Source organism: Bombina bombina, chromosome 4, assembly GCF_027579735.1.
Source record: "Bombina bombina isolate aBomBom1 chromosome 4, aBomBom1.pri, whole genome shotgun sequence".
NCBI classification, from domain to species: domain Eukaryota; kingdom Metazoa; phylum Chordata; class Amphibia; order Anura; family Bombinatoridae; genus Bombina; species Bombina bombina.
Window position 1 is genome coordinate 73538694 of NC_069502.1, and position 14752 is coordinate 73553445.

At 37.7% G+C, this 14752-nt stretch overlaps 1 protein-coding gene across 5 annotated transcripts in view; it reads right to left on the reverse strand.

The window, feature by feature from the left end:
- PTK2B (protein tyrosine kinase 2 beta) overlaps positions 1-14752 on the reverse strand; it is a 607866-nt gene that overhangs the window by 326339 nt on the left and 266775 nt on the right. For all 5 annotated transcript variants that reach the window (XM_053709509.1, XM_053709510.1, XM_053709513.1 and 2 more), the window contains exons 4-5: positions 14428-14606; positions 2169-2256 (exon numbers count right to left, since the gene is read on the reverse strand). In XM_053709509.1, the coding sequence (XP_053565484.1) occupies positions 2169-2256; positions 14428-14606 (267 nt within the window). The remainder of the gene's footprint in view (positions 1-2168; positions 2257-14427; positions 14607-14752) is intronic.

The window sequence follows — 14752 nt, forward strand, 5'->3', positions numbered from 1 at the left end:
ACAAAACTTCAGTCATAACATTAGCCATGTCCTGTAGTGTGATTTGTAATGGCTGCCCTGAAGTACTCGGCGTTACAATATCACGCACCTCCCGAGCGGGAGATGCAGGTACTGACACGTGAGGCAAGTTAGTCGGCATAACTTCCCCCTCGTTGTTTGGTGAATGATGTTCAATATGTACAGATTGACTTTTATTTAAAGTAGCATCAATGCAATTAGTACATAAATTTCTATTGGGCTCCACCTTGGCTTTTGCACATATAGCACAGATATATTCCTCTGAGTCAGACATGTTTAACAAACTAGCAATTAAACTAGCAAGCTTGGAAATACTTTTCAACTCAATTTACAAGTAATATGAAAAACGCACTGTGCCTTTAAGAAGCACAGAAAAAAACTATGACAGTTGAATAACAATGAACCGGAGAAATTATAAAAACCAAATTTTTCCCGGTAAAGGCATAAATTTAGCAAAGGATTGCCCCCATTAGCAATGGATAACTAACCCTTAATAGCAGAAAAAAATGTACAAAATATAAACGTTTTTTATCACAGTCAAAGCACAATCTCACAGGTCTGCTGTGAGTGATTACCTCCCTCAAAATAATTTTTGAAGACCCTTGAGCTCTGTAGAGACGATCCGGATCATGCAGGGAGAGAAACAGACTTGTGACTGAATTTCTGATGCGTAGCAAAAGCGCCAAAATAGGCCCCTCCCCCTCACACACAGCAGTGAGGGAAGTTCAGTAAACTGTCTTAAATTAAAATAAACGACAGCCAAGTGGAAAAACAGTGCCCAAAACAATTTTTCACCTAGTACCTCAGATAATTAAACGATTTAACATGCCAGCAAAACGTTTAAAATCAAATAACATGAAATGTCATTAAACAGCCTGTTGCTAGACGTTCCCACTGCAAGTTAGGCTAAAAGTTATATGCATATAGTATTATCCCAGTGAAGTGCCATTCCCCAGAATACTGAAGTGTAAACATATATACATAACAGCCTGATACCAGTTGCTACTACTGCATTTAAGGCTGAACTTACATTATATCGGTATTGGCAGTATTTTCTCAGTCAATTCCATTCCTCAGAAAATAATATACTGCAACATACCTCTTTGCAGGTGAACCTGCCCGCTGTCCCCTGATCTGAAGTTTACCTCACTCCTCAGAATGGCCGAGAACAGCAAAATGAATCTTAGCTACGCCGGCTAAAATCATCCAAAAACTCAGGTAGATTCTTCTTCAAATTCTACCTGAGAAGGAACAACACACTCCGGTGCTGTTTTAAAATAACAAACTTTTGATTGAAGATATAAAAACTAAGTATAATCACCACAGTCCTCTCACACATCCTATCTATTAGTTGGGTGCAAGAGAATGACTGGGTGTGACGTAGAGGGGAGGAGCTATATAGCAGTTCTGCTTGGGTGATCCTCTTGCACTTCCTGTTGGGGAGGAGTTAATATCCCAGAAGTAATGATGACCCGTGGACTGACTACACTTAACAGGAGAAAAGGCATTTAGCAATCACATTCATAAAATATTCATTTTAATTTCATACTCAAATTTTTATGATATTACGATACAGTACACTTTTATCTTTTTTTTAAACAGGTTTTAAAATGTTGTTGTTAATGAGATATTACTGTTTGGTGATTGTGAAATCCATTTAGGTTTATCGATAACTCAAAAAGAGAGAGAATAGCAAGTCCAGATTTAACTAACGCATCAACACTGTTTTCACATTTATAATGTATGATAGCGACCAGCCACACATCTGGTTAATAAATTAGATATTTATTAAAATACAAATAAAAAGTTACAATTATTTTGGTACATAGGTACTTAAATACTTAAAAATAGGTAAATAAATTATATGCCTATTCCGCTCAGGAGTTAAAATATTTATGACAGGCCCTTCACTTATGTGTTTAACCCCTTTAGGGCGATGAAAACAAAAATAGCATGCGCTACCGAATTAGAACATTTAATTTTTGCATGTACCTTTAAGTATTAAATATGTTCCAATTTACATTCTGGTGATTGGAGGTGTAATGAATAAGAATTTATTCTGATTGGAAAAAAAATTTAATTCAAGCTTTTGAGTGCTTTATTCCCTCTTTTTGCTTTTGAAATTCTAAAGTATGAGAGACAAGACTTACTTGTTGATAGAAATAAAGTAGCGTAGTTTTATCCTTCTTGAAACTTTCAATAAAGTCATCTGGCAGGTAGCGAATCCGCAGGTCATACCTGTAAGTATGAAGGAACAAAAGAGGATATTTTAGCCAAAAGGGTATCACATAAAGGAAAGCTATATCTTCACATAAATATTTGTTATGCATACAGAAAAGAGCTAAATAAAGCCCAGATGATAAGTGAAGTGCTACTGATAACACACATACGTATAAAAATACAGACATACAAATATAAACACATATACACACACACATATATATATATATATATATATATATATAAATAAACACATATACACACACACATATATATATATATATATATATATATATATATATAAACACATATACACACACACACATATATATACAAACACATATACACACACACACACATATATATATATAGACACATACACATATATATAAACACATATACACACACACACACATATATATATATATATATATATATATACATACACACACACACATATATATAAACACATATACACACATATATATAAACACATATACACATACACATATATATAAACACATATACACACACATATATATATATATATAAACATATACACACACACACACACACACACACACACATATATAAACACATATACATACACATATATAAAAAACACATATACACACACACATATATATATATAAACACACACATATATATATATATAAACACATATACACACACACATATATATAAACACATATACATACACATATATAAAAAACACATATACACACACACATATATATAAACATATATATATATATATAAAAACACATATACACACACATATATATATAAACACATATATATATATATAAAAACACATATACACACACATATATATATATATAAACACACACATATATAAAAACACATATACACACACACATATATATATAAACACACACATATATATATATATATAAACACATATACACACACACATATATAAAAAACACATATACACACACATATATATATATATATATATATATATATATATATATATATATATATATATATATATAAACTGGGAGTTTCAGAGGAAAAACTTGCCAAAAGAACCAAAAAATGTTTTATCATTTTTGCTATCACTCTAAACAGAAATAAATCCTCTGATTATCTGATTTACCTATGAAAATTATATTTTTTGGCATAACGGTTTCAACAGAATTAAGACGTAAAAATACCAAAAAAAGGTAAAATGAATACATAAAAATATTAATTATCACATTCTACAATATTCTGTAGCTTTCTAACTGTAGAAAAAACATCTCAAAATGTGATCATTGGCATCCTCTGATTCCGCTAAGGACAAACATGTATATATATTTGTTTCTCTCATTATTCTTGATTATAAGTCTTAGGGCTCCATTTATGAAGCAGCAAATGGTGCTTCAAAGGCCCATTGTTTCAGACTCGTCTGAAGCAGCGGTCTAAAAGGTGGCGGATTGAAATCATCCTGATCCGATACAATTGGGATGATTGACAGCACCTGCTAGCGGCCGATTGGCTGCCAGTGAGCAGGGGGCAGCATTGCACAAGCATTTCACTAGAAATGCTTGTGCAATGATAAATGCAGACAGCGTATGCTGTCGGCATTTAGCGATCTTGAGCAGACATGATTAGCGAATCATGTCCGCTCGACATATAGTAAATTTACCCCATAATCTGCAGCTATGTCTAAAATTATGCAATGGGATAACTCTCATTTAGTATAGTAGAACTGCACAAATTATCAAAATTGACCCCCAAAACTATATACAACCTTTTTTTATTATTATTATTAATTTTATCATCTACTGCTTTATCTACTATGTTCTAACATGATGCAATGGGATAACTTTGGTTTGCATTTGGTATTGCAGAACTGCCCAAATTCTCAACCATGACCCCCAAAACTATATTGTTATATATAACTGGACACTCAAGGTATTGATCTAGGCCCATTTTGGTATATTTCATGCCAATATTTGGCCGCCAAATGCGATCAAATTAAAAAAAAAATTATTAACTTTTTTTCAAACTTTGGGTTTCTCACTTAATGTGACTACTGTAGTAATGAGACAAATAGTTGTAAAAGCTTCTCTGGGATCCCCGTTGTTCAAAAATAACAGACATGCATGGCTTTTTCATTGGTTTTGACAATTGGAAGGTCGCTAATTGTAGCTGCGCACCACACTCCTGAAATTCCTGGCAGTTAATTGGGTTAATCAGGTTAATGGGACATAAAACACCATTTTTTTTCTTACATGATTCAGACAGAGCATACAATTTTATACAATTTTCCAATTTACTTATGTTATTAAATTTTCTTTTTTTTTCTTGTTATCCTTTGTTGAAAAGCAGGAAGGTAGGTTTAGGAGTGTGCACGTGTCTACAGCACTATATGGCAGCAGTTTTGCAACAATGTTATACATTAGCAGGAGCACTATATGGCAGCACTATTTCCTGTTGTGTAGTGCTTCAGGCATGTGCACGCTACCTATCAAGGTATCCCTTCAACAAAGAATAACAAGAGAACGAAGCAAATTTGATAATAGAAGTAAATTGGAAACTTTTTTTAAATTGTATTCTCTATTTGAATAATTAAATAAAATGTTTGGGTTTAATGTCCCTTTAATTATTGCTCGAGTGTACGGATTACCCTCCTACCTACCACCTCTCACCCCCTGATCCCTACCTGATCCCTCCTAAACAGCTCTCTTCCATCCCCACCACTGGCCACAACCATCTTAGGTACTTGCAGACAGAGTGCCAGTGTGCGATTCAGGTTCTTTTTTTTCCTTTTTCTTAAAATAATGTATATATTTTCTTTTCTTTTTTTAATTTCCGTAGTGTAGTGCACCCTTCTCGTCCTCCCACCTCCCCGATTCCCCGCAAACAACTCACTAACCCTCCCTTCTCCCACTGTATCACACTATGTGTGTTACTGGCAGCTAGTCTGCAAGTAACAAATTATTACTTTATTTTATTTTTTTATTGTTTATTAAATATATTTTCTATTTATGTAGTGTAGGGTCCCCTTTTCCCTCTACACTCCAAACAATCAATATTTTTACAAGTGTATGGACCCACCTACCTCTACAACTCATATTTTTCAGTAGCATAGGGACCCATCCCTCTCTCTCCCTTCCAAACCAATTTTCAATAGTGTAGGTACCTTCCCCTCCCGCTCCTGAACTGGGTACAAAACATGGCTAAAAACTTTGTTATTAGAGACCTGACATAAAGTGTTACCACTTACAAATATACATAACAAAACACATGAAAACTATATATAAACGTTTCAATAATGAAAACATTTTTTAAACAGATTTAAAGGGATATGGTATATAACAAGTTGCTGAACTGGGAAGGGCTCAAAGGTGTATATGTATGCGTGTTTATTTGTATGTGTGTAGATATATATATATATATATATATATATTATATATATATATATGGTATATGTGTGTGTGTATATATATATATATATATATATATATATATATATGTGTGTGTATATGTATGTATATTTGTGTATGTTTGTGTGTAGATATACGCGGGCATGTATATATGTGTATGCATGTATATATGTGTATGTATGTGTGTAGATATACGTGTGTACGTATATATGTGTTTGCATGTATATTTGTGTATGTATGTATATTTGTGTATGTGTATGTATGTGTATGCATATGTGTGTATGTATGTGTGTAGATATACATGTGTGTATGTATATATGTGTACGCATGTATAAATGTGTATGTATGTGTGTATGTATGTATGTGTGTAGATATACGTGTATACGTATATATGTGTATGCATGTATATTTGTGTATGTATGTGTGTGAATGTATGTGTGTAGATATATGTGTGTATGTATATATGTGTATGCATGTATATTTGTGTATGTATGTGTGTAGATATACGTGTGTACGTATATATGTGTATGCATGTATATTTGTTTATGTATGTGTGTGTATGTATGTGTGTAGATATACGTGTGTATGTATATATGTGTATGTATGTATATGTGTGTATGTATGTGTGTAGATATACATGTGTGTATGTATATATGTGTACGCATGTATAAATGTGTATGTATGTGTGTAGATATACGTGTGTACGTATATATGTCTATGCATGTATATTTGTGTATGTATGTATATGTGTGTGTATGTATGTGTGTAGATATACGTGTGTACGTATATATGTCTATGCATGTATATTTGTGTATGTATGTATATGTGTGTGTATGTATGTGTGTAGATATACATGTGTGTATGTATATATGTGTATGTATGTATATTTGTATGTGTATATGTGTGTATGTATGTATATGTGTGTATGTATATATGTGTATGTATGTATATGTGTGTATGTATGTATATGTGTGTATGTATGTATGTATGTGTGTGTATGTATGTGTGTAGATAGACATGTGTGTATGTATATATGTGTATGTATGTATATTTGTGTATGTATGTGTGCATGTATATATGTGTATGTATGTATATTTGTGTATGTATGTGTGTATGTATATATGTGTATGTATGTATATGTGTGTGTGTATGTATGTGTGTAGATATACATGTGTATGTATATATGTGTATGTATGTGTGTAGATATACATGTGTGTATGTATATATGTGTATGTATGTATATGTGTGTGTGTATGTATGTATATATGTGTATGTATGTATATGTGTGTGTGTATGTATATATGTGTATGTATGTATATGTATGTGTGTATGTATATATGTGTATGTATGTATATGTGTGTGTGTATGTATGTATATATGTGTATGTATGTATATGTGTGTGTGTATGTATGTGTGTAGATATACATGTGTATGTATATATGTGTATGTATGTATATGTGTGTATGTATGTGTGTAGATATACATGTGTGTATGTATATATGTGTATGTATGTATGTATATGTGTGTATGTATGTGTGTAGATATACATGTGTATGTATATATGTGTATGTATGTGTGTAGATATACATGTGTGTATGTATATATGTGTATGTATGTATATTTGTATGTATATGTGTGCATTGTTTCTAACTTATATTTCAATGCAAAACCATAGTATAAATGTATGTAAAGAACGCCACTACTTTAGAGGAGGTTTAGTGCACCTTCGACTTAGCTCTCAAGCAATATCTGACTTTTGTTTTTCAGAGCATCCCCATAGAAATCTATTTTGTAGGGGATTTAGCACACCCTCCCTATTAGACACTTAAATGTTAGCACTTGGTAGACTTCAGCTCAAGTGATAAAATACTACTTTCAATCTGTATGAGCTCAAAAAATAAAAGCGCAATTTAGATGTTAGCGCACAATAACACTCTCCACTTGTAATCTAGCCCTTTATGTGTAATCATTTATTTATTCTTATCTTTAAGTTTGCACACTTTTACCTAGTTCAGTAACGTGCAAAAACAGAATTTATGTTTACCTGATAAATTACTTTCTCCAACGGTGTGTCCGGTCCACGGCGTCATCCTTACTTGTGGGATATTCTCTTCCCCAACAGGAAATGGCAAAGAGCCCAGCAAAGCTGGTCACATGATCCCTCCTAGGCTCCGCCTACCCCAGTCATTCGACCGACGTTAAGGAGGAATATTTGCATAGGAGAAACCATATGGTACCGTGGTGACTGTAGTTAAAGAAAATAAAATATCAGACCTGATTAAAAAAACCAGGGCGGGCCGTGGACCGGACACACCGTTGGAGAAAGTAATTTATCAGGTAAACATAAATTCTGTTTTCTCCAACATAGGTGTGTCCGGTCCACGGCGTCATCCTTACTTGTGGGAACCAATACCAAAGCTTTAGGACACGGATGAAGGGAGGGAGCAAATCAGGTCACCTAAATGGAAGGCACCACGGCTTGCAAAACCTTTCTCCCAAAAATAGCCTCAGAAGAAGCAAAAGTATCAAACTTGTAAAATTTGGTAAAAGTGTGCAGTGAAGACCAAGTCGCTGCCCTACATATCTGATCAACAGAAGCCTCGTTCTTGAAGGCCCATGTGGAAGCCACAGCCCTAGTGGAATGAGCTGTGATTCTTTCGGGAGGCTGCCGTCCGGCAGTCTCGTAAGCCAATCTGATGATGCTTTTAATCCAAAAAGAGAGAGAGGTAGAAGTTGCTTTTTGACCTCTCCTTTTACCGGAATAAACAACAAACAAGGAAGATGTTTGTCTAAAATCCTTTGTAGCATCTAAATAGAATTTTAGAGCGCGAACAACATCCAAATTGTGCAACAAACGTTCCTTCTTTGAAACTGGTTTCGGACACAGAGAAGGTACGATAATCTCCTGGTTAATGTTTTTGTTAGAAACAACTTTCGGAAGAAAACCAGGTTTAGTACGCAAAACCACCTTATCTGCATGGAACACCAGATAAGGAGGAGAACACTGCAGAGCAGATAATTCTGAAACTCTTCTAGCAGAAGAAATTGCAACCAAAAACAAAACTTTCCAAGATAATAATTTAATATCAACGGAATGCAAGGGTTCAAACGGAACCCCCTGAAGAACTGAAAGAACTAAATTGAGACTCCAAGGAGGAGTCAAAGGTTTGAAAACAGGCTTGATTCTAACCAGAGCCTGAACAAAGGCTTGAATATCTGGCACAGCTGCCAGCTTTTTGTGAAGTAACACCGACAAGGCGGAAATCTGTCCCTTCAGGGAACTTGCAGATAATCCTTTTTCCAATCCTTCTTGAAGGAAGGATAGAATCCTAGGAATCTTAACCTTGTCCCAAGGGAATCCTTTAGATTCACACCAACAGATATATTTTTTCCAAATCTTGTGGTAAATCTTTCTAGTTACAGGCTTTCTGGCCTGAACAAGAGTATCGATAACAGAATCTGAGAATCCTCGCTTCGATAAAATCAAGCGTTCAATCTCCAAGCAGTCAGCTGGAGTGAAACCAGATTCGGATGTTCGAACGGACCCTGAACAAGAAGGTCTCGTCTCAAAGGTAGCTTCCAAGGTGGAGCCGATGACATATTCACCAGATCTGCATACCAAGTCCTGCGTGGCCACGCAGGAGCTATCAAGATCACCGACGCCCTCTCCTGATTGATCCTGGCTACCAGCCTGGGGATGAGAGGAAACGGCGGGAACACATAAGCTAGTTTGAAGGTCCAAGGTGCTACTAGTGCATCCACTAGAGCCGCCTTGGGATCCCTGGATCTGGACCCGTAGCAAGGAACTTTGAAGTTCTGACGAGAGGCCATTAGATCCATGTCTGGAATGCCCCACAGCTGAGTGACTTGGGCAAAGATTTCCGGATGGAGTTCCCACTCCCCCGGATGCAATGTCTGACGACTCAGAAAATCCGCTTCCCAATTTTCCACTCCTGGGATGTGGATAGCAGACAGGTGGCAGGAGTGAGACTCCGCCCATAGAATGATTTTGGTCACTTCTTCCATCGCTAGGGAACTCCTTGTTCCCCCCTGATGGTTGATGTACGCAACAGTCGTCATGTTGTCTGATTGAAACCGTATGAACTTGGTCCTCTCTAGCTGAGGCCAAGCCTTGAGAGCATTGAATATCGCTCTCAGTTCCAGAATATTTATCGGTAGAAGAGATTCTTCCCGAGACCAAAGACCCTGAGCTTTCAGGGATCCCCAGACCGCGCCCCAGCCCATCAGACTGGCGTCGGTCGTGACAATGACCCACTCTGGTCTGCGGAATGTCATCCCTTGTGACAGGTTGTCCAGGGACAGCCACCAACGGAGTGAGTCTCTGGTCCTCTGATTTACTTGTATCTTTGGAGACAAGTCTGTATAGTCCCCATTCCACTGACTGAGCATGCACAGTTGTAATGGTCTTAGATGAATGCGCGCAAAAGGAACTATGTCCATTGCCGCTACCATCAACCCGATCACTTCCATGCACTGAGCTATGGAAGGAAGAGGAACGGAATGAAGTATCCGACAAGAGTCTAGAAGTTTTGTTTTTCTGGCCTCTGTTAGAAAAATCCTCATTTCTAAGGAGTCTATAATTGTTCCCAAGAAGGGAACCCTTGTTGACGGGGATAGAGAACTCTTTTCCACGTTCACTTTCCAGCCGTGAGATCTGAGAAAGGCCAGGACGATGTCCGTGTAAGCCTTTGCTTGAGGAAGGGACGACGCTTGAATCAGAATGTCGTCCAGGTAAGGTACTACTGCAATGCCCCTTGGTCTTAGCACCGCTAGAAGGGACCCTAGTACCTTTGTGAAAATCCTTGGAGCAGTGGCTAATCCGAAAGGAAGCGCCACGAACTGGTAATGTTTGTCCAGGAATGCGAACCTTAGGAACCGATGATGTTCCTTGTGGATAGGAATATGTAGATACGCATCCTTTAAATCCACCGTGGTCATGAATTGACCTTCCTGGATGGAAGGAAGAATAGTTCGAATGGTTTCCATCTTGAACGATGGAACCTTGAGAAACTTGTTTAAGATCTTGAGATCTAAGATTGGTCTGAACGTTCCCTCTTTTTTGGGAACTATGAACAGATTGGAGTAGAACCCCATCCCTTGTTCTCTTAATGGAACAGGATGAATCACTCCCATTTTTAACAGGTCTTCTACACAATGTAAGAACGCCTGTCTTTTTATGTGGTCTGAAGACAACTGAGACCTGTGGAACCTCCCCCTTGGGGGAAGTCACTTGAATTCCAGAAGATAACCCTGGGAGACTATTTCTAGCGCCCAAGGATCCAGAACATCTCTTGCCCAAGCCTGAGCGAAGAGAGAGAGTCTGCCCCCCACCAGATCCGGTCCCGGATCGGGGGCCAATATTTCATGCTGTCTTGGTAGCAGTGGCAGGTTTCTTGGCCTGCTTTCCCTTGTTCCAGCCTTGCATTGGTCTCCAAGCTGGCTTGGCTTGAGAAGTATTACCCTCTTGCTTAGAGGACGTAGCACTTTGGGCTGGTCCGTTTTTACGAAAGGGACGAAAATTAGGTCTATTTTTTGCCTTGAAAGGCCGATCCTGAGGAAGGGCGTGGCCCTTACCCCCAGTGATATCAGAGATAATCTCTTTCAAGTCAGGGCCAAACAGCGTTTTCCCCTTGAAAGGAATGTTTAGTAGCTTGTTCTTGGAAGACGCATCAGCCGACCAAGATTTCAACCAAAGCGCTCTGCGCGCCACAATAGCAAACCCAGAATTCTTAGCCGCTAACCTAGCCAATTGCAAAGTGGCGTCTAGGGTGAAAGAATTAGCCAATTTGAGAGCATTGATTCTGTCCATAATCTCCTCATAAGGAGGAGAATCACTATCGAGCGCCTTTATCAGTTCATCAAACCAGAAACATGCGGCTGTAGTGACAGGGACAATGCATGAAATTGGTTGTAGAAGGTAACCCTGCTGAACAAACATCTTTTTAAGCAAACCTTCTAATTTTTTATCCATAGGATCTTTGAAAGCACAACTATCCTCTATGGGTATAGTGGTGCGTTTGTTTAAAGTAGAAACCGCTCCCTCGACCTTGGGGACTGTCTGCCATAAGTCCTTTCTGGGGTCGATCATAGGAAACAATTTTTTAAATATGGGGGGAGGGACGAAAGGAATACCGGGCCTTTCCCATTCTTTATTAACAATGTCCGCCACCCGCTTGGGTATAGGAAAAGCTTCTGGGAGCCCCGGCACCTCTAGGAACTTGTCCATTTTACATAGTTTCTCTGGGATGACCAACTTTTCACAATCATCCAGAGTGGATAATACCTCCTTAAGCAAAATGCGGAGATGTTCCAACTTAAATTTAAATGCAATCACATCAGGTTCAGCCTGTTGAGAAATGTTCCCTGAATCAGTAATTTCTCCCTCAGACAAAACCTCCCTGGCCCCCTCAGATTGGGTTAGGGGCCCTTCAGAGATATTAATATCAGCGTCGTCATGCTCTTCAGTAACTAAAACAGAGCAGCCACGCTTACGCTGACAAGGGTTCATTTTGGCTAAAATGTTTTTGACAGAATTATCCATTACAGCCGTTAATTGTTGCATAGTAAGGAGTATTGGCGCGCTAGATGTACTAGGGGCCTCCTGAGTGGGCAAGACTCGTGTAGACGAAGGAGGGAATGATGCAGTACCATGCTTACTCCCCTCACTTGAGGAATCATCTTGGGCATCATTGTCATTATCACATAAATCACATTTATTTAAATGAATAGGAATTCTGGCTTCCCCACATTCAGAACACAGTCTATCTGGTAGTTCAGACATGTTAAACAGGCATAAACTTGATAAGAAAGTACAAAAAACGTTTTAAAATAAAACCGTTACTGTCACTTTAAATTTTAAACTGAACACACTTTATTACTGCAATTGCGAAAAAACATGAAGGAATTGTTCAAAATTCACCAAATTTTCACCACAGTGTCTTAAAGCCTTAAAAGTATTGCACACCAAATTTGGAAGCTTTAACCCTTAAAATAACGGAACCGGAGCCGTTTTAAAACTTTAACCCCTTTACAGTCCCTGGTATCTGCTTTGCTGAGACCCAACCAAACCCAAAGGGGAATACGATACCAAATGACGCCTTCAGAAAGTCTTTTCTAAGTATCAGAGCTCCTCTCACATGCGACTGCATGCCATGCCTCTCAAAAACAAGTGCGCCACACCGGCGCGAAAATGAGGCTCTGCTTATGCTTTGGGAAAGCCCCTAAGAAATAAGGTGTCTAATACAGTGCCTGCCGATATTATTATATCAAAATACCCAGATAAAATGATTCCTCAAGGCTAAATATGTGTTAATAATGAATCGATTTAGCCCAGAAAAGTCTAAAGTCTTAATAAGCCCTTGTGAAGCCCTTATTTACGATCGTAATAAACATGGCTTACCGGATCCCATAGGGAAAATGACAGCTTCCAGCATTACATCGTCTTGTTAGAATGTGTCATACCTCAAGCAGCAAGAGACTGCACACTGTTCCCCCAACTGAAGTTAATTGCTCTCAACAGTCCTGTGTGGAACAGCCATGGATTTTAGTTACGGTTGCTAAAATCATTTTCCTCATACAAACAGAAATCTTCATCTCTTTTCTGTTTCTGAGTAAATAGTACATACCAGCACTATTTCAAAATAACAAACTCTTGATTGAATAATAAAAACTACAGTTAAACACTAAAAAACTCTAAGCCATCTCCGTGGAGATGTTGCCTGTACAACGGCAAAGAGAATGACTGGGGTAGGCGGAGCCTAGGAGGGATCATGTGACCAGCTTTGCTGGGCTCTTTGCCATTTCCTGTTGGGGAAGAGAATATCCCACAAGTAAGGATGACGCCGTGGACCGGACACACCTATGTTGGAGAAATCATTTTTAAAAGACAAGTAAATCAGTGTGTATTTCGTTCAAGACCTGGGTGAATTTGGTTGCATCTGCACCTCTTCAACCACATTATATATAATACTCATACCAATAAGTTTATCTGCATGCACTTGAGTTTATGTTTTTTATTATTTTGTACGTGGATTCTCATGTTTTTAATCGATTTTAAAATAAAACACTTAGGAACTTTTTACACATTGCAGACTGTGTGGAGTCTTTTGAACCCATTAGATACCTTAAATCAGTGATTTGCAACCTTTTTTTTGCCGTGGCACACTTTTTTACATAAAACAAATCCTGTGGCACACCACCATCCCAAAATTTTACAAAATCACACATTGTAGCCTAATACAGGATATATATATAGTATATATATATATATATATATATATATATATATATATATATATATATATATATATATATATACACACTGTACTGTGCTGTCATTCCATGCCTCCTACAAACTATACATGACATATTGACATTCATTCACAAACAATCATAATCATTGTCTGTGAATGAATGTCAATGCCATGGTTGTAAATGATGCCTGATGAGCCTGTCACATACCTCCCAATATTTCAAAATTTGAAAGAGGGACACCCCCGCACTGTTGTCAGTCTGCCGCGGCACACCTGAGGATCTCTCACGGCACACTAGTCTGCCACGGCACACTGGTTGAAAAACACTGCCTTAAATTACAGTGGGGACTTTAGTGTATACTGAGGGCTGCAAAATAGCCCAATCAATGATGAAGCACCCTCAATTCCAAATAGTGGCAAAAGCCACAACTTAACAAGGTAGTCCCTTTATTGCTTCCCCAGTTTCCATGGTAAAGAACTTCCCTATACTTGGTTACCTCCACTCGGCTTCCAGATGCAGACACTCGTACTTATCCTGAACTTCTCCCACTGTCATATCAGGGTGCAGCCAATGGATCTCGTCTGATTTGAGATGTTTCAGACGGAGGCCGTAACATTTTACATGCTGGATATCTGGGCCTATTCTTCCACTTAAAAGGATAGAGCTGATGATCTCCTGCAAAAAGGAATTAAAGGGTTGAACAAAAAAATATATACGCCTGGTCCAATGCCTTGTTGAATCCACGCCACAAATATATTAAAAGCAATATTTTCTGACAATATATATGACAATTCAAAAAGCCGCTCTTAGATGTGAAACGT